Source organism: Eucyclogobius newberryi, unplaced genomic scaffold (assembly GCF_026437365.1).
Source record: "Eucyclogobius newberryi isolate DKJ021-1_F unplaced genomic scaffold, fEucNew1.0.hap1 SCAF_10, whole genome shotgun sequence".
Lineage (NCBI taxonomy): Eukaryota > Metazoa > Chordata > Actinopteri > Gobiiformes > Gobiidae > Eucyclogobius > Eucyclogobius newberryi.
The window spans coordinates 2583159-2605606 of NW_027315724.1; the positions used below are offsets into that span (position 1 = coordinate 2583159).

Genomic DNA, 22448 nt, shown 5'->3' on the forward strand with positions numbered 1-22448 from the left:
CACCATCTGGCCCACAGCGCCTCCATCTGGCCCACAGCTCCTCCATCTGGCCCACCATCTGGCCCACAGCGCCTCCATCTGGTCTACAGCGCCTCCATCTGGCCCACAGCGCCTCCATCTGGCCCATAGCGCCTCCATCTGGCCTACAGCGCCTCCATCTGGCCTACAGCGCCTCCATCTGGCCCACAGCGCCTTCATCTGGCCCACAGCGCCTCCATCTGGCCCACAGCGCCTCCATCTGGCCCACAGACTCCATATCACGCTGTAATTTGCGTGATTGATGCTTTGTTGTATTTATCGTGCATCAACTGATGCAAAGATGTCGTGAGAATCTTTATCTGGGCCGGCCGGACCCGCTTCTCTGGCAGGAAGGGACCTGCGCTAGCCATGTTAGCCATGTTAGCCTCGTTAGCCTCATTAGCTTGTGATGCAGGCTGTTTTCCAATGGGACCGTGGACCGTCAGCTCAGTTTTTCTTCTTTGGGATTATGTGGGTCAAACAATAATTTTAAAGCCACGTTTTGCAGCAGAGGTGAGAGGGCGTGTCATCATGACCTAGAACTCCGGCTCATGGACTTTCCCCGTGTCATGAAGGCCGTTCTTTATTCTTTTGGAAGACAAATAGATCTAAAGCCATTTTCTGACATGTTTCCTCCCCAGAGGTTGAAGTAACTTGATACTTTATTATTATACTTATATAAGTAGAGATGTCAAATTTAAGAGTTCAGTGTTGACATATTTAAATGTTAAGAATGTTGCACTTATTACACACATTTTGACTCTTCAAATAACTACAATGTAATGTTCATGATTATTGTCACAACACTAACGCCTTCCTCTTCTTCCTCTTCTTCCTCTTCTTCCTCCTCTTCCTCCTCTTCCTCTTCTTCCTCTTCTTCCTCCTCTTCCTCCTCTTCCTCTTCTTCCTCTTCTTCACAGTGGAGCCAAAGGTGTACGTGTCCGCGGGCCCCACGCCGCTGACGGACGGGGCCAGCGAGTCCCTGGTGGCCACGTGTATTGCGGAAAGGGGCCGTCCTGCAGCTGAAGTGTCCTGGGAGGCGGAGCTATACGGCCGCAGTGAGAGGCAGAGCCAGGAGGAGGCGGACGGAACCAGCTCTGAGCATGTGCGCTTCCTGTGGCAGCCCCAGAGCTCCGCCCAGGGCCGGGTGCTCACCTGTGTGGTCCGACACCCCGCCCTGCAGACTGACTTCCGCATCCCCTTCACGCTCAACGTGCACTGTGAGTACACTCTGTGAGTACACTCTGTGAGTACACTCTGTGACTACACTCTGTGTACACTGTGAGTACACTCTGAGTACACTCTGTGAGTACACTCTGTGACTGCACTCTGTGTACACTCTGTGAGTACACTCTGTGACTACACTCTGTGTACACTCTGTGTACACTGTGAGTACACTCTGTGAGTACACTCTGTGTACACTCTGTGAGTACACTCTGTGACTAAACTCTGTGTACACTCTGTGTACACTGTGAGTACACTCTGTGAGTACACTCTGTGTACACTCTGTGTACACTGTGAGTACACTCTGTGAGTACACTCTGTGTACACTCTGTGAGTACACTCTGTGTACACTCTGTGTACACTGTGAGTACACTCTGTGAGTACACTCTGTGAGTACACTCTGTGTACACTCTGTGAGTACACTCTGTGTACACTCTGTGTACACTGTGAGTACACTCTGTGAGTACACTCTGTGACTACACTCTGTGAGTACACTCTGTGACTACACTCTGTGTACACTCTGTGAGTACACTCTGTGAGTACACTCTGTGTACACTGTGAGTACACTCGGTGAGTACACTCTGTGTACACTCTGTGACTACACTCTGTGTACACTCTGTGAGTACACTCTGTGTACACTCTGTGTACACTGTGAGTACACTCTGTGAGTACACTCTGTGAGTACACTCTGTGAGTACACTCGGTGAGTACACTCTGTGTACACTCTGTGACTACACTCTGTGAGTACACTCTGTGTACACTCTGTGTGTTACTGTGAGTACACTCGGTGAGTACACTCTGTGAGTACACTCTGTGAGTACACTCGGTGTACACTGTGAGTACACTCTGTGATTACACTCTGTGAGTACACTCGGTGTACACTGTGAGTACACTCTGTGATTACACTCTGTGAGTACACTCTGTGAGTACACTCTGTGAGTACACTCGGTGTACACTGTGAGTACACTCTGTGAGTACACTCTGTGAGTACACTCTGTGAGTACACTCTGTGACTACACTCTGTGAGTACACTCTGTGACTACACTCTGTGAGTACACTCGGTGTACACTGTGAGTACACTCTGTGAGTACACTCTGTGAGTACACTCTGTGAGTACACTCTGTGACTACACTCTGTGAGTACACTCGGTGTACACTGTGAGTACACTCTGTGAGTACACTCTGTGAGTACACTCTGTGAGTACACTCTGCGAGTACACTTCAACACACGTGATCCAGGGTCAGGGGTCAGGGTGGCTGCTGGTCAGTTTGACCCTCATTAGAGCTGGAGTAGAGCTCCCTGGTTCCCTGGTCATTTAATCCACATTAGATTGTGGATTCTTGACCCTAGATTTGTGTTCACGGTGAAGAGGACGAGGTGCAGAGGCTGAAGATTCTGCTGCTGCTGGAGAACTGGATGAAGATGGATGCTGCATGTTATAATTATGAGTTCATTTGGGGAGATTCTGTCTGCTGCGTGTACAAGATCCACAACATTATCATTTCATTTGTCAAATAATAACTTCAGTGAAAATGAGATGAGCTTTGGCCCCTGTTTACAGTATTGTTGCTTAGTAACAGTTTCCACTAAGTATGTCACAGCTGCTGCCCGTGTCAACCAGGAAGTGAAATTATAAACTTCACCAACATTTGTAGCTTCAGCTCCGCCCTCACACCCTCAGGAGGAAGAGGAGGAGCACACTAATACATGTGTCATTGTTCCTCACAGATCTTCAGCGTGTCATTGTTCCTCACACAGATCTTCAGCGTGTCATTGTTCCTCACACAGATCTTCAGCGTGTCATTGTTCCTCACACAGATCTTCAGCGTGTCATTGTTCCTCACACAGAACTTCAGTGTGTCATTGTTCCTCACACAGATCTTCAGCGTGTCATTGTTCCTCACACAGATCTTCAGCGTGTCATTGTTCCTCACACAGATCTTCAGTGTCATTGTTCCTCACACAGATCTTCAGCGTGTCATTGTTCCTCACACAGATCTTCAGTGTCATTGTTCCTCACACAGATCTTCAGCGTGTCATTGTTCCTCACACAGATCTTCAGAGTGTCATTGTTCCTCACACAGATCTTCAGTGTCATTGTTCCTCACACAGATCTTCAGTGTCATTGTTCCTCACACAGATCTTCAGTGTGTCATTGTTCCTCACACAGATCTTCAGTGTGTCATTGTTCCCCACACAGATCTTCAGCGTGTCATTGTTCCTCACACAGATCTTCAGCGTGTCATTGTTCCTCACACAGATCTTCAGCGTGTCATTGTTCCTCACACAGATCTTCAGCGTGTCATTGTTCCTCACACAGATCTTCAGCGTGTCATTGTTCCTCACACAGATCTTCAGCGTGTCATTGTTCCTCACACAGATCTTCAGCGTGTCATTGTTCCTCACACAGATCTTCAGTGTGTCATTGTTCCTCACACAGATCTTCAGTGTGTCATTGTTCCTCACACAGATCTTCAGCGTGTCATTGTTCCTCACACAGATCTTCAGCGTGTCATTGTTCCTCACACAGATCTTCAGTGTGTCATTGTTCCTCACACAGATCTTCAGTGTGTCATTGTTCCTCACAGATCTTCAGCGTGTCATTGTTCCTCACACATATCTTCAGCGTGTCATTGTTCCTCACACAGATCTTCAGCGTGTCATTGTTCCTCACACAGATCTTCAGCGTGTCATTGTTCCTCACACAGATCTTCAGTGTGTCATTGTTCCTCACACAGATCTTCAGTGTGTCATTGTTCCTCACACAGATTTTCAGTGTCATTGTTCCTCACACAGATCTTCAGAGTGTCATTGTTCCTCACACAGATCTTCAGCGTGTGATTGTTCCTCACACAGATCTTCAGCGTGTCATTGTTCCTCACACAGATCTTCAGCGTGTCATTGTTCCTCACACAGATCTTCAGCGTGTCATTGTTCCTCACACAGATCTTCAGCGTGTCATTGTTCCTCACACAGATCTTCAGTGTCATTGTTCCTCACACAGATCTTCAGTGTGTCATTGTTCCTCACACAGATCTTCAGTGTGTCATTGTTCCTCACACAGATCTTCAGCGTGTCATTGTTCCTCACACAGATCTTCAGTGTGTCATTGTTCCTCACAGATCTTCAGCGTGTCATTGTTCCTCACACATATCTTCAGCGTGTCATTGTTCCTCACACAGATCTTCAGCGTGTCATTGTTCCTCACACAGATCTTCAGCGTGTCATTGTTCCTCACACAGATCTTCAGTGTGTCATTGTTCCTCACACAGATCTTCAGCGTGTCATTGTTCCTCACACAGATTTTCAGTGTCATTGTTCCTCACACAGATCTTCAGAATGTCATTGTTCCTCACACAGATCTTCAGCGTGTGATTGTTCCTCACACAGATCTTCAGCGTGTCATTGTTCCTCACACAGATCTTCAGCGTGTCATTGTTCCTCACACAGATCTTCAGTATGTCATTGTTCCTCACACAGATCTTCAGTGTGTCATTATTCCTCACACAGATCTTCAGCGTGTCATTGTTCCTCACACAGATCTTCAGTGTCATTGTTCCTCACACAGATCTTCAGCGTGTCATTGTTCCTCACACAGATCTTCAGTGTGTCATTGTTCCTCACAGATCTTCAGCGTGTCATTGTTCCTCACACAGATCTTCAGTGTGTCATTGTTCCTCACACAGATCTTCAGCGTGTCATTGTTCCTCACACAGATCTTCAGTGTCATTGTTCCTCACAGATCTTCAGCGTGTCATTGTTCCTCACAGATCTTCAGTTTGTCATTGTTCCTCACACAGATCTTCAGCGTGTCATTGTTCCTCACACAGATCTTCAGTGTCATTGTTCCTCACACAGATCTTCAGTGGGTCATTGTTCCTCACACAGATCTTCAGCGTGTCATTGTTCCTCACAGATCTTCAGCGTGTCATTGTTCCTCACACAGATCTTCAGTTTGTCATTGTTCCTCACACAGATCTTCAGTGTCATTGTTCCTCACACAGATCTTCAGTGTGTCATTGTTCCTCACACAGATCTTCAGTGTGTCATTGTTCCTCACACAGATCTTCAGCGTGTCATTGTTCCTCACACAGATCTTCAGTGTGTCATTGTTCCTCACAGATCTTCAGCGTGTCATTGTTCCTCACACATATCTTCAGCGTGTCATTGTTCCTCACACAGATCTTCAGCGTGTCATTGTTCCTCACACAGATCTTCAGCGTGTCATTGTTCCTCACACAGATCTTCAGTGTGTCATTGTTCCTCACACAGATCTTCAGCGTGTCATTGTTCCTCACACAGATTTTCAGTGTCATTGTTCCTCACACAGATCTTCAGAATGTCATTGTTCCTCACACAGATCTTCAGCGTGTGATTGTTCCTCACACAGATCTTCAGCGTGTCATTGTTCCTCACACAGATCTTCAGCGTGTCATTGTTCCTCACACAGATCTTCAGTATGTCATTGTTCCTCACACAGATCTTCAGTGTGTCATTATTCCTCACACAGATCTTCAGCGTGTCATTGTTCCTCACACAGATCTTCAGTGTGTCATTGTTCCTCACAGATCTTCAGCGTGTCATTGTTCCTCACACAGATCTTCAGTGTGTCATTGTTCCTCACACAGATCTTCAGCGTGTCATTGTTCCTCACACAGATCTTCAGTGTCATTGTTCCTCACAGATCTTCAGCGTGTCATTGTTCCTCACAGATCTTCAGTTTGTCATTGTTCCTCACACAGATCTTCAGCGTGTCATTGTTCCTCACACAGATCTTCAGTGTCATTGTTCCTCACACAGATCTTCAGTGGGTCATTGTTCCTCACACAGATCTTCAGCGTGTCATTGTTCCTCACAGATCTTCAGCGTGTCATTGTTCCTCACACAGATCTTCAGTTTGTCATTGTTCCTCACACAGATCTTCAGCGTGTCATTGTTCCTCACATAATCTTCAGTGTCATTGTTCCTCACACAGATCTTCAGCGTGTCATTGTTCCTCACAGATCTTCAGCGTGTCATTGTTCCTCACACAGTCCTTGTTCTCACAGATGTTTCTGTTTCACAGTCGCTCCGCTTGTCTCAATCGAGGGCGTGGCTCAGAACTGGTACGTGGGTCAGGAGCACGTGACGTTTGATTGTGGAGCCAAAGCCAACCCTCCTGCTCGCTCCTACAGCTGGATCAGGTCAGAGTCGCAACACGCAATGTACACACAACACGCAATGTACACGCAACACGCAATGTACACGCAACACGCAATATACACGCAACACGCAATGTACACGCAATGTACACGCAACATGCAATGTACACGTAATGTACACGCAACACGCAATGTACACGTAATGTACACGCAACACGCAATGTACACGCAACACGCAATGTACACGCAACACGCAATGTACACGCAACACACAATGTACACCCAATGTACACGCAACATGCAATGTACACGCAATATACACGCAACACGCAATGTACACGTAATGTACACGCAACACGCAATGTACACGTAATGTACACGCAACACGCAATGTACACACAATGTACACGCAACACGCAATGTACACGCAATGTACACGCAACATGCAATGTACACGTAATGTACACGCAACACGCAATGTACACGTAATGTACACGCAACACGCAATGTACACACAATGTACACGCAACACGCAATGTACACGCAACACGCAATGTACACGCAACACACAATGTACACCCAATGTACACGCAACATGCAATGTACACGCAATATACACGCAACACGCAATGTACACGTAATGTACACGCAACACGCAATGTACACGTAATGTACACGCAACACGCAATATACACGTAATGTACACGCAACACGCAATGTACACACAATGTACACGCAACACGCAATGTACACGCAACACGCAATGTACACGCAATGTACTCGCACCACGCAATGTACACACAATGTACACGCAACACGCAATGTACACGCAACACGCAATTTACACGCAATGTACATGCAACACGCAATGTACACGCAACATGCAATGTACATGCAACACGCAATGTACACGCAACACGCAATGTACACACAATGTACATGCAACACGCAATGTACACGCAACACGCAAAGTATACGCAATGTACACGCAACACGCAATGTACACACAATGTACACGCAACACGCAATGTACACGCAACACGCAATGTACACGCAACACACAATGTACACCCAATGTACACGCAACATGCAATGTACACGCAATATACACGCAACATGCAATGTACACGTAATGTACACGCAACACGCAATGTACACGTAATGTACACGCAACACGCAATGTACACACAATGTACACGCAACACGCAATGTACACGCAACACGCAATGTACACGCAACACACAATGTACACCCAATGTACACGCAACATGCAATGTACACGCAATATACACGCAACACGCAATGTACACGTAATGTACACGCAACACGCAATGTACACACAATGTACACGCAACACGCAATGTACACGCAACACGCAATGTACACGTAATGTACACGCAACACGCAATGTACACACAATGTACACGCAACACGCAATGTACACGCAACACGCAATGTACACGCAATGTACTCGCACCACGCAATGTACACACAATGTACACGCAACACGCAATGTACACGCAACACGCAATTTACACGCAATGTACATGCAACACGCAATGTACACGCAACATGCAATGTACACGCAACATGCAATGTACATGCAACACGCAATGTACACGCAACACGCAATGTACACACAATGTACATGCAACACGCAATGTACACGCAACACGCAAAGTATACGCAATGTACACGCAACACCTAATGTACACGCAACACGCAATGTACACGTAATGTACACGCAACACGCAATGTACACACAATGTACACGCAACACGCAATGTACACGCAACACGCAATGTACACGCAACACACAATGTACACCCAATGTACACGCAACATGCAATGTACACGCAATATACACGCAACACGCAATGTACACGTAATGTACACGCAACACGCAATGTACACGTAATGTACACGCAACACGCAATGTACACGTAATGTACACGCAACACGCAATGTACACACAATGTACACGCAACACGCAATGTACACGCAACACGCAATGTACACGCAATGTACTCGCACCACGCAATGTACACACAATGTACACGCAACACGCAATGTACACGCAACACGCAATTTACACGCAATGTACATGCAACACGCAATGTACACGCAACATGCAATGTACACGCAACATGCAATGTACATGCAACACGCAATGTACACGCAACACGCAATGTACACACAATGTACATGCAACACGCAATGTACACGCAACACGCAAAGTATACGCAATGTACACGCAACACGCAATGTACACGCAACACGCAATGTACACGCAACATGCAATGTACATGCAACACGCAATGTACACGCAACACGCAATGTACACGCACCACGCAATGTACACGCAACACGCAATGTACACGCAACATGCAATGTACACACAATGTACACGCAACACGCAATGTACACGCAACATGAAATGTACACACAATGTACATGCAATACGCAATGTACACGCAACACGCAATGTACACGCAACACCTAATGTACACGCAACACCTAATGTACACGCAACACCTAATGTACACGCAACACCTAATGTACACGCAACACGCAATGTACACGCAATGTACACGCAATGTACACGCAATGTACATGCAACACGCAATGTACACGCAACACGCAATGTACACGCAACACGCAATGTACATGCAACACACAATGACTGAGAGAAAAGATCCAACATTCAAGCACCTGAGGCTAAACCCTTATTTACTGTTAGCGCCTTTTTACAGATGTAACAAATGATTTTATTTCAATAAATATGGAGGAGTTAGACAGACGCTAACACGGTTCCTGAAGAGACACATGTCCCCGGTGTGGACAGAAGAGAGGACATAGGTGAGGAAGGTGTTCTTCTGGATCCTGGATGCCTCATGTGATGATGGCAGAATACTACCTTTATATTGTTTCGAAGAGTTGTTACGTTACTTTAAATATGTGTCTTTCTCTTTGCTTATTTTAGTTTGTGTTGTCAAAACTAGAATTGGTTGTCACGGTGATGATAATGTTGAAGATAGTTTTGACACACACACTGCACATGCTTCATACTTAGTCTGGAGCTCTGTTTTCTACATAAACTCTGAGTCTAGTGGATATATTTATACCATTTCCCACAAACCCCACATTTAGCAAAGAGCGAGGAGGAGCTCAGAGTGAGTTCTGTGAGAGTGAGCAGGGAGCAGGGGCCCTTCATTAGGAACGGCCCTCCTGAGCGGCCTCCTGCTGGTGCCAGAGTCAGGACTGAACATTGACCGGCCTCCTGCTGGTGCCAGAGTCAGTACAAGTGACTGAAATGATTTTCTTTGCACTCTTCTCTTTCATGTCTTAAACTGTTTTGTGATTTCGGTCATGTCTGTGTGATTTTATTGCAATGTTGAGTGTGTTGGTGTCATTTCTAGTCTGAGCGTGTTCACTGTGCACCTCCATGACAAGTGTGTTCACTCAGTTCATGGAGTTGTAGATTCAGTCAGAAGAAAGGGCCTCAGGAAACCTCTAAGTTATGGCTCCTGGACGCTGCAGCCACCGGGAGGCGCGGCCCATAAATACAGAAGCCCACATGGGTCATACATCACATCAGCACCAGGCCCATTGTTCTCCCAGAGCTCACCAAACATCATGACAAAACTGTACGACTGTGACCAGCTGTGAATGAGCCACACATCATGTGCATTTGGTGACACGGTCTGAGGTGTGACATTTAGCTCAGAACATCTCACGTTCTCGTTCTGTCTCAGGCTGGACGAGCAGATGCCGGACGGAGTGCGAGTCATCAACAACACCTTCGTCTTCACTCGAGCGCTGGAGAGAAACGACTCCGGCGTGTACCGCTGTGAGGTCATGAACGACATCGGCCTGCGCAGCAAAGACGTCAATCTATGGGTACAAGGTATGGCAAAGTGCTGAGGGTTCAGTTCCCACAGCGACGTGGAGCTCCTCCTCATCAATCCAAAACACAGTCACATCCTCCTGCTTGGTATTCCTGACCATAAACTCTGTCCCAGCGCCATTGATGGGTCAAATTCAGCTAAAATTTACCTTCAGGGACGATACATTCCACAATCAAAAACCCCTAAACACACATGTACATCCAGGAGAAAGCGCTGTGCCACTCTGGGATTGTAATAAAGAGGCAATGAGAAACTTTTACTTTTTCACCGTCCATACATTGGTACAAATTACCTTCTTTGTGTTGTACTAAAATAGTGCGTTTAGTGTTTGTTGAAATTTGACACCTCACGTCACGTCACAAACTTTGAGACACAAATTCAGATTCAAATTCTTTTGTCCAAAAGCTCAGATTCACAGAGACGTCCGGTCGTGACGTTGGACTAGAGACATTTTCACATAATCAGAAGGAAACGAGGAGCACGAGATGTAAAGGAAACACAAGACGTGATGCTGCAGGAGCGAAAGAATCAAACTGTGAGGATTCTCCCATCGGACATGACTTTAGATGAGATCATATTTGTCCCATAATAGGGACATTCAAGTGTTGCAACACAGAGGAGGTAAACAACAACAGCAGATCGTTAAAAACACTCTCATACTCTTAATACAAATAATAATAATAACGCTTTTATTTACAGATGTTATAATGGACAGAGAATATTGCACCAGGATGATTGACATCATGTCACAGTATTGCACATGGGTATGACAGTATTGCACATGGGTATGACAGTATTGCACATGGGTATGACAGTATTGCACATGGGTATGACAGTATTGCACATGGTTATGTCAGTATTGCACATGGGTATGTCAGTATTGCACATGAGTATCACAGTATTGCACATGGGTATGACAGTATTGCACATGAGTATGACAGTATTGCACATGGGTATGTCAGTATTGCACATGGTTATGTCAGTATTGCACATGTGTGTGTCAGTATTGCACATGGTTATGTCAGTATTGCACATGGGTATGGCAGTATTGCACATGGGTATGTCAGTATTGCACATGAGTATGACAGTATTGCACATGGGTATGTCAGTATTGCTCATTGTTATGTCAGTATTGCACATGGGTATGGCAGTATTGCACATGGGTATGTCAGTATTGCACATGAATATGACAGTATTGCTCAAGGGTATGTCAGTATTGCACATGAGTATGACAGTATTGCACATGGGTATGTCAGTATTGCACATGGTTATGTCAGTATTGCACATGGGTATGGCAGTATTGCACATGGTTATGTCAGTATTGCACATGGGTATGGCAGTATTGCACATGGGTATGTCAGTATTGCACATGAGTATGACAGTATTGCACATGGGTATGACAGTATTGCTCATGGGTATGTCAGTATTGCACATGAGTATGACAGTATTGCACATGGGTATGGCAGTATTGCACATGGGTATGGCAGTATTGCACATGGGTATGTCAGTATTGCACATGAGTATGACAGTATTGCACATGGGTATGTCAGTATTGCACATGGGTATGACAGTATTGCACATGGGTATGTCAGTATTGCACATGGGTATGACAGTATTGCACATGGGTATGTCAGTATTGGGTATGTCAGTGGATCAGTCACCGAAGCTGCTCTCCAGAGTGGACAGAGTGTCCTGCAGGGGACAGAGTGTCCTGCAGGGGGCGACACTCATGGTCCAGCATAGACGTCATGGCGTCATTGAGAGCTGAGATGAAAGGAGAAAGACTAAAGCTGCATTCAGAGCGCGGCGTCCAATTCACGGCTGACGCAGGAGTTTGACGCCTGTACATTTAAAGCAGACGCCCCTCAGCTCATCCATACTGTCTAAAGTGGGACATAGGCCGGTCCAGTCGTCCCAGGCCTGTCTTCAGGACTGTCATGTCTCTTTCATCTTATAATGTGCCGCTTTACGCCGTTTTCTCAGCTCTCACCAGCCGTTCAAGCGTTATGTCTTCTCCTCCGTGTGCACCGTGGAGAAAGCATGTCAGTGCAGCAGCCACCTCCAGAGGCCCCCCTTCTGAGGCTGATGTGTTAGCCATCCTAGCATTGGCTATCTTTTATACAGAAGTTACAATCTGTCAGCTTAGATTGTTAAAATGCCATGGTATTCTTTTCTTTTGATATTTTTTTTGAATTAGTCGTCTCTCTCAATGTCTTGTTTGGTAAATGGAGATTTTTAAGGCAAAGTCAACAGACTTTGCATTTCAATAACATGCATCTTTAGAAAAATGCTTCACGTTTATAGTCCATAGACGAGACAAGAGGCAGAATTGTGATGGGCACTTTTATTTTGTTTTTGAAACATACTTTAAGTGACTAAGTGCACAACAGAAAGTGCAATAAAGCGCTTTGGAGCAGTACAACCAGGAGCCTCATATGTAACTCTATAAGGTGCAACAATCACATTAGCATTTTAAAACAATCATCCAATAGAATACCACAACCAAAATAGACCATGTCAAACCTAAGAGCAAAAGATAACTTTTAATTGTCAAACTAACTCATCGTCTAATGAAGTCTCAGTGAATCGTGTGAGTGCAGCTGATGTGAACAGAAGCTCATGTTCTGTGGATCTGCTGGACATTTGACTCAATATCAGCCCAAAGATGTCGAATAACAGACAAAATGGAACTGATTAGACAGCTGTGTCTGCTCCGGATAGATGTATGCTAATGTGATGCTAATGTGATGCTAATGTGATGCTAATGTGATGCTAATGTGCTGCTAGTGGAGCGTCTCACATGAGTCTGCAGTGCTTCCTGTGGGCGTGTCCACACACCTCCACATCTCAGACCAGAGCACAGCTGACTATTGTTAAAGCGCCCTCTGATGAGAAGGTGACCGGTCCCAGACTTCCATCTCTGCAGGACCTGTACGTCTCCAGGACTCTGGGACGAACAGGTCGGATCACTGACCCTTCTCACTCTGGACACGAACCAATTGAGCCACTCCCCTTATGCAGGAGGCCACTCCCCTCAGGCAAGAGGCCACTCCCCTCAGGCAGGAGGCCACGGTCCATCTGGACCAGAACCTCCCTCCACAAGAACATTTTCTTTCCCTCTGCTGTTGGACTCATGAGCACAAAGGAATAATAGAGGATTTTTAGAGAGGACTGTTGGTCCCTTTTAGAAAAACACTCCCCCCCTCCTGTTCTTTCCAAGAGGCCGCCTCCCATCAAACCTGGTGCAGAAGCAGCAGCCCCGCCTCTACAGCCCCCCGTCTCTACAGCCCCCCGCCTCTACAGCCCCGCCTCTACAGCCCCGCCTCTACAGCCCCGCCTCTACAGCCCCCCGTCTCTACAGCCCCCCGTCTCTACAGCCCCCCGCCTCTACAGCCCCGCCTCTACAGCCCCGCCTCTACAGCCCCGCCTCTATAGCCACTCCTCTACAGCCCCGCCTCTACAGCCCCGCCTCTACAGCCCCGCCTCTACAGCCCCGCCTCTATAGCCACTCCTCTACAGCCCCGCCTCTATAGCCCCGCCTCTACAGCCCCGCCTCTATAGCCCCGCCTCTATAGCCCCGCCTCTACAGCCCCGCCTCTACAGCCCCGCCTCTACAGCCCCGCCTCTACAGCCCCGCCTCTACACGTGTGTTTGTTTATTAGCGTGACAGATCTCATCATCTCTCGTCTCTTCTGAGCTGGAACAGTCTTTCTCTGTGTCATGTTTGTAACTGAAGGAAGTCACTAAACACACAGCGACATATCAACCGCACATGTGCAGCCAGGGAAACCTGCTGCTATGGGAACCAGGCTGCAGGTGTGCAGCAGCACGCAGGGAATGATTGACATGTGGGAGAACTACTCAGCTGACCACGCCTCCAGGAAATGAGACTCAGATTTGGCTCCAAAAATCCTCTTTTATTCCTTTAACTTTGGCCACTGTAACAATTATATAAACCAATAACAATTCATCACACTGGTCATTTTAGGGTTAACCCCTAACCCCTAACCCTTCCTATAAGTTATCTGTCCTTTTCCTCTGGATCTACTGCGTTGCAACAACAACATTTCCCCATGTGTGGACATTAAAGGATTATCTTATCTTATCTTATCTTATTTTTTGTACTTACTATATATTCAGACTAGAAGTCTTATTTCATTTTATTTGTGAACTCTAAATGTTATACACGTCCTTTTTGATACATTTTGCTACAGTCATGATTCATTGTTGTGTGTTGCACTATGACTTCTGTTCTGACCGTGGCAGTGAAGCCGCTCCACATGATTTTCATCTGTTTTACACAAATATTCTCGATCTAGAAGAATATTTCAACCTTTATCATGTTTAAATGTCTCAATGTTTTTCATTTATTGATATCGAGCTCGTTCATTGGTGGTAAATCAATGAAACACCATTTGTAGCATTTATTGGCGTCAGGCTCAAGTGTCAGTGGAGACGCCAGGGCTGCACCTGACACTCTTTCTCTCTCCCTCTCTCTCTCTCTCGCCCTCACACTCGTCTTTAAAATGAACTCCATGTTGATGTTTTTGCTCATATAGAACATAAGCACTTCCTCGTCCTGTACATTTCATAAATGCTTTTACTTCACTTCTTTAAAGATTGTTAATGGGCTGTAAGTGGAGTTACAATCCTATTTGTTGTTGAAATCAATAAGATTGAAGTTTATGCCAGTCATATTCTCTTGATTCAACACATAAACATCTAAAAAGTACTAATGTAGATGATGTGGATGATGTGGACGGTGTGGACGGCGTGGACAGTGTGGATGATGTGGACGGCGTGGATGATGTGGACGGTGTGGATGATGTGGACGGTGTGGACGGCGTTGATGATGTGGACGGCGTGGATGATGTGGACGGCGTGGATGATGTGGACAGCGTGGATGATGTGGACGGCGTGGATGATGTGGACGGCGTGGATGATTTGGACTGTGTGGATGATGTGGACGGCGTGGACAGTGTGGATGATGTGGACGGTGTGGATGATGTGGACGGTGTGGACGGCGTGGACAGTGTGGATGATGTGGACGACGTGGATGATGTGGACGGTGTGGATGATGTGGACGGTGTGGACGGCGTGGACGATGTGGACGGCGTGGATGATGTGGACGGCGTGGATGATGTGGACGGCGTGGATGATGTGGACGGCGTGGATGATTTGGACGGCGTGGATGATGTGGACGGCGTGGACAGTGTGGTTGATGTGGACGGCGTGGACAGTGTGGATGATGTGGACGGCGTGGATGATGTGGACTGTGTGGATGATGTGGACGGCGTGGATGATGTGGACGGCGTGGATGATGTGGACGGCGTGGATGATGTGGACGGCGTGGATGATGTGGACGGCGTGGATGATGTGGACGGCGTGGATGATGTGGATGATGTGGATTGTGTGGATGATGTGGACGGCGTGGATGATGTGGACGGCGTGGATGATGTGGACGGCGTGGATGATGTGGACGGCGTGGATGATGTGGACGGCGTGGATGATGTGGACGGCGTGGATGATGTGGACGGCGTGGATGATGTGGACGGCGTGGATGATGTGGACGGCGTGGATGATGTGGACGGCGTGGATGATGTGGACGGCGTGGACAGTGTGGATGATGTGGACGGCGTGGATGATGTGGACGGGGTGGATGATGTGGACGGCGTGGACAGTGTGGATGATGTGGACGGCGTGGATGATGTGGACGGGGTGGATGATGTGGACTGTGTGGACGGTGTGGACAGTGTGGTTGATGTGGACGGCGTGGACAGTGTGGATGATGTGGACGGCGTGGATGATGTGGACGGCGTGGACAGTGTGGATGATGTGGACTGTGTGGACGGTGTGGACAGTGTGGATGATGTGGACGGCGTGGATGATGTGGACTGTGTGGATGATGTGGACGGTGTGGATGATGTGGACGGTGTGGATGATGTGGACGGCGTGGATGATTTGGACGGCGTGGATGATGTGGACGGCGTGGACAGTGTGGTTGATGTGGACGGCGTGGACAGTGTGGATGATGTGGACGGCGTGGATGATGTGGACTGTGTGGATGATGTGGACGGCGTGGATGATGTGGACGGTGTGGATGATGTGGACGGTGTGGATGATGTGGACGGCGTGGATGATTTGGACGGCGTGGATGATGTGGACGGCGTGGACAGTGTGGTTGATGTGGACGGCGTGGACAGTGTGGATGATGTGGACGGCGTGGATGATGTGGACTGTGTGGATGATGTGGACGGCGTGGATGATGTGGACGGCGTGGATGATGTGGACGGCGTGGATGATGTGGACGGCGTGGATGATGTGGACGGCGTGGATGATGTGGATGATGTGGACTGTGTGGATGATGTGGACGGCGTGGATGATGTGGACGGCGTGGATGATGTGGACGGCGTGGATGATGTGGACGGCGTGGATGATGTGGACGGCGTGGATGATGTGGACGGCGTGGATGATGTGGACGGCGTGGATGATGTGGACGGCGTGGATGATGTGGACGGCGTGGATGATGTGGACGGCGTGGATGATGTGGACGGCGTGGATGATGTGGACGGCGTGGATGATGTGGACGGCGTGGATGATGTGGATGATGTGGACGGCGTGGATGATGTGGACGGCGTGGACAGTGTGGATGATGTGGACGGCGTGGATGATGTGGACGGGGTGGATGATGTGGACGGCGTGGACAGTGTGGATGATGTGGACGGCGTGGATGATGTGGACGGGGTGGATGATGTGGACTGTGTGGACGGTGTGGACAGTGTGGTTGATGTGGACGGCGTGGACAGTGTGGATGATGTGGACGGCGTGGATGATGTGGACGGCGTGGATGATGTGGACGGCGTGGACAGTGTGGATGATGTGGACTGTGTGGACGGTGTGGACAGTGTGGTTGATGTGGACGGCGTGGATGATGTGGACGGCGTGGATGATGTGGACGGTGTGGATGATGTGGACGGCGTGGATGATGTGGACTGTGTGGACGGCGTGGATGATGTGGACGGCGTGGATGATGTGGACTGTGTGGATGATGTGGACGGCGTGGATGATGTGGACTGTGTGGATGATGTGGACGGTGTGGATGATGTGGACGGTGTGGATGATGTGGACGGCGTGGATGATGTGGACTGTGTGGATGATGTGGACAGTGTGGATGATGTGGATGATATGGACTGTGTGGACGGCGTGGATGATGTGGACGGCGTGGACAGTGTGGATGATGTGGACGGCGTGGATGATGTGGACGCGTGGATGATGTGGACGGCGTGGATGATGTGGACCGCGTGGACGGTGTGGACGGCGTGGACGGCGTGTAGTTGTCCCTCTCATTAATCTCCAGTGTTTTGTGTCCTCAGATCCTCCTCCCACCACCGCCGGCCCCACCAGCCCCACCCACTTGACGTCCAGAGCGGGAACGGCGGCCAACCAGCACCGGGCACCCTTCTCCTCCCCCACCCTGGGCTCCTTACCCGACAGCACCCTGGGCACCATTGTGGGCGGGGCTGTGGGAGGAGTCCTGCTTCTCATTCTCCTCCTCATTATGGGCGTGGCCTGCTACATGCGCCAGCGCCGCACCTTTCGAGGCGACTACTACACCAAGCAGTACTTAGGGCCCTCGGACATGCAGAAGGAGGCGCAGCTCGACGTCCTCCAGCCGCACGAGCTCCAGGACGTCTACGAGGACAAAACCAGCAAAGGCAGCCAGGACCTGAAACCCAAACTCAGCGGAGACATTATTTATCCCGAGCGAGACGAGTGGGTGGACAGAGACATGCAGAGGAGTCTTCAAGATCCCGATTACTTTCCAAACCATTACAACAACCAGAACATCCATCCGTGTGGGCCCCCGCTCCACAGCAACATGAACAACGGCTCCCCCTACGTGCCAGAGGACAGCGACTACGTGTCCCACATGGACGGCTCGGTCATCTCGCGCAGGGAGTGGTACGTTTAGAGTGAGAGACCCGCACGGCGTCCATGGTAACGAGCGGACCTTCAGTGTGGAGCGTGCAGTGCCTGTGTGCCACATGTGCCACACCGGGCGTGTCCAGGGCCCAGAGCCTCCTCAGTGTGTGTCCCCCTGGTGGATGTGACGGGGACTGCAGGACACTGTCTGCGCTCGGGACAGGTTCTGGTTTAGGCTCAGTTTAGTCCTTACGTCTGGTCAGGTTTACATCCTAAATCACTTTCCTGGTGGAGGCTTCACCACTGTGTTTCCATGGCGATGTTACTGCAGACCCTCCAGCAGAAAAGTGACCCATTCTCGCTTGTCCTTTTGTCCCACCCTGGACTCCTCTCTTCAGCGCTGCTGCGTGTCCCATGAACATGAACGTGAGCTCGGTGCTTCTCCTCCTTCCTCTCCTTCTCCTTCATTCTCCTCCTTCCTCTCCTTCCTCTCCTTCTCCTCAGTCTCCTCCTTCTTCTCCCTCTTCTCCTTCTTCTCCTCCTCCTCCTCCTCCTCCTCCTTCATAGCACCGCCTCCTTCATAGGCTCCGCTCTCACCTCCAGATGTGAGGAGCAGATGTCTTGTGGCTCCATAAACCTCACAACTCCAAAGTCAACAATCGTTCACTGTAAAAGAAAATGTGTCTTCAATTCAGAATATTTTCCACCAGATTTCGACTGATCTCAGATCAGAATAACTGACTCATAATGTCAGGTTTTATGGATATGGAAGTGAAACCTCTCGTGTGCAGCGAGGTATCAGCACTAAAACATATCAGTGGCACATAATAATGATGATAACATTCTTATGTTGACGGGGCTAGTTTCTTTCATCATCATCAGCACAATGACGCTCGACTCATCCTGAAGTCACTTTGAAGCCTCTGATCAAGGACCTAAAGGACCTAAACTGTCCTGCTCTACCATAGTCTGGCCCTCAGGGATGGGTTTTTCCCCTATTGTTCTCTGCCCTCACACAGGCTTGTTTCTGTTTTGACCAAGGTTTGAGGAGGCTGTTGTAAACAGAAGGCATGTTGTCTTCAGACGAGTGGGTGTGGCTTCATGGTGAAGTGGACCGCTGATTGAAACTCCTTAGCGGCCCTTAGCGCAGAGTAAAGGCTCCTTAGACCAGGAAGACTTTCCAAACATCTTTGACACGTGTTAAATCTGGAGAGGCTTTTGCTGAAAATGAAATGCTTGAAGCTGATTGGTTGCAGCATCACCACAGCAACACAAGAAATGGACTTCTTTCCCTCCACGAATGCTGAAATAGGCTGAAGTTTGTCCATCAGGTGGACGCTTCACCTTTTGCTCCGCCCCAGACCACAATGCTGCACTGTGATTGGTCTATTCACGCACCACTGGGTCAGGAGCTTAATGGATTCTCAACAGTTTGTGACCTCACGCTGCCCAGTTCTACAGAAATATTGCTGTAAAATGATATCTTTCTTGAATTTATTTCAAAAAAAGGGATAACATTTATTTTAAAATGTATAGAACTAGTTTAAAAATACATTCACTTGTGAAAAAGGGTAAAAGTTTGACAGGCCTGTCATTTATATTATATTAGGCCATTATGCTCATAATATGATCTTTAATTACAGTAACATTGTTGAAAGCAGAAGTGACGGCCTCTGGTCACACAGCGACACTTTCAACTGATCATTAAGAAGAAAACGAGGCAAATTAAGAGAAAACTAATGCGAGCTAATGCTGCATGTAGCAGCATTAGCCCTCTGTTCACCCGTAAGTCTTAACCTGGAGCACATTTAGCTCCAGACTTGGATCAGGACGGCTACATTAGCCCGGTGACTGTTCTTCTCTCTCAAAGTAGATGAAGGACATTTGTTTTTTACTTCTAAATCATGAGATGCCACACTAAAGGTCCTGGCGAGCACGTGTAAAGGCTGAGAGCAATACAAATAATGCATTATATTTGTCCTTTAAGTTATTGTAATGCGTTGGAAATATGATTTTAAATAAAACGTTTGAAAGTGAATAAAGTAATATAAATAAGTGATTAAGCACATAGAGTGTTCAATGAACATGTTCTGAATTCAAGTAATTTCATCTTTTACAGTGCACTTATTTAGACTTGCTTTATGTTGGTTTCATTTTGGAAAGTTTGGATCACGTCACCTCTGATCACTGGCTACGCTAATGCTAATGCTACGCTAATGCTACGGGGTTTGGCTGCTTTGCCATTCCTGCCCACATCATGGAAAGTGGAAATTGAATACAGGACTTAAAGAACTCGCAGGCTAATCACTCCCAGTGGAACGAGTGCAAACAACCAGAGCAGCGGCTCCACGATGAGCTCATCCACTGTGTTTGGGATGCACTCAGGACGGATCAAAGTCCAACAGGGGAAAAGCAAAGCTGGTTTTGGAACAGTGTCGTTTGAATATAAAAGACATTCTGAATCCTGCAGATCCACGTGTCAAACACAACGTCAGAACATCGTGTGTTCACAATGAAAGATTATGGAATATCATCATGTTTTACTATCAATCCAGTTCAAAATGGATTTGTTTAATCTGTCTCGTTCTAAAATGAAATTTAATTTAAATTTAAAATGAACAATGTTGTGATTCATGTCTTTGAATAACACGAGTGCACAAGTGAGATCATCATTTTAGTAATATATATATATCATAATTACACTTGACTTTTACCCTAAGAGTTCATCTTTGACATTAAATGAAGCAGTAAAAAACAAAACATCCTAAAAATCAAATCAGATGAAACATTAGTGACCTTCACCTGACACAAAGTGCTTTTGGATTGTTTTTGTCTTCAAACTACGACTGAAAACCCAGAGAGAAATTCCACTGAGTTTAAAGGTGGAGTACGTTCTGGTGGAGGCGCTCCTCTCGGTCTCCATGGAGATGCATCACTTTGATGCAATACTGTTGAACAGCTACGGGAAACAAACATGGCAAATCCCAAAAGTGAAGAGACTGTGACAGAGATGAAGGATGTGTGGTCGAGCTGATGCATGTGTGCGTCCTGTACACACAGCCCAGTGTTTGTGTGTTTGTGTCGCCTTCTGATCAGCTCGTGCCTTATACGGCCGCAACAATGCACACGACTTAGACACGTCTTTGACAAAAGACTCTGCGATGCGTCTTCCATTGTCATATTTAAAATGAGCTTTATCCAAACATGGAGTGGACGACGGTGAAGGTCTTTGTCTGACACGTAACAAGCACGTTACAAAAGACCTGCACTTCAGATGGAAAATACTATGATTGTCCTGTAAATATGCTGGCTGTTTTTTATTATTATTATTATTATTATTATATGAGAAAAATAATCTTATTTTTTGTAAAAGATGTTTGGGCTGTTTGTGATGAGTGACTGTGAGATTGTATTTGTTCCTGGTTTGCAATAAAAGATGATTATTACAATAAAACTGTAATTAATCTTATTCATTTTTTGGGATTATAACTTGATGACATCACAAAGATACAGCTCCACTTATTGAAATGAAAGATGTTTGGAGTCGACCAAAAAATGATGCTGACCTGAGTCTAAAGAATAAAGTCTAAAGTCTGTGATGTACATCTAGAGGAGGCGATGGTGTAACTCTGGGAAGAGTCAGCTGACTAAAATATAAGTGACAGATCTGACGGCTCAAAGAGCTGTGAGATTGACAGCTCTGACCATCAGACCACACGGGCCAAAGGAACAAGATGAAGCAAGTTGCTTTGCTTTGTCTCACTGACTTTGAAAAATCTCCATTTCACCTGCAAAACCCCCAAAAACAAGCAGCGATACACTTCAAGAGACTCATCCGAAGGAAAGAAAACCTCAGCATTTAAACAATAGAAGCTGACATATTGTAACTTCTGTGTAAAACAGTGTAAAAGTGTGTAAAAAAAAGGCGCCAGACGAGAGTGGAAAACACAGAAATACTAGAAGATGGAGAATTAAACAGCAGACTTTATCTTATAAAGCATTACTGTGGCTATGAGAACTCAAGCAACTGTTTGTCCCTTTTACAGTTTTTTTACGATTGAATAAACACAATTTTGATGGTTTTGTTTTATTTAGCAAAACCCTTCACACAATGAGCACAACTACAAACCCAATGATCAAAACACCTGAGCTCCTCTTGTAAAAACTACACACGAACTGATCAAAACCATCTTTTTTTACCATATGAAACACACACGGTGACTATGAAACATAG

The 22448-nt window shown here is 47.1% G+C and overlaps 1 protein-coding gene across 1 annotated transcript in view; it reads left to right on the forward strand.

Moving 5' to 3' along the window:
- Window positions 1–21630, forward strand: part of LOC140373178 (nectin-3-like protein) — a 90422-nt gene extending 68792 nt beyond the window's left edge. The window contains exons 3-6 of the mRNA XM_072459880.1: window positions 939–1238; window positions 6308–6425; window positions 10139–10290; window positions 17665–21630. Of these exons, the coding sequence (XP_072315981.1) occupies window positions 939–1238; window positions 6308–6425; window positions 10139–10290; window positions 17665–18263 (1169 nt within the window). The 3' untranslated portion in view covers window positions 18264–21630. The remainder of the gene's footprint in view (window positions 1–938; window positions 1239–6307; window positions 6426–10138; window positions 10291–17664) is intronic.
- Window positions 21631–22448: the final 818 nt, after the last annotated feature.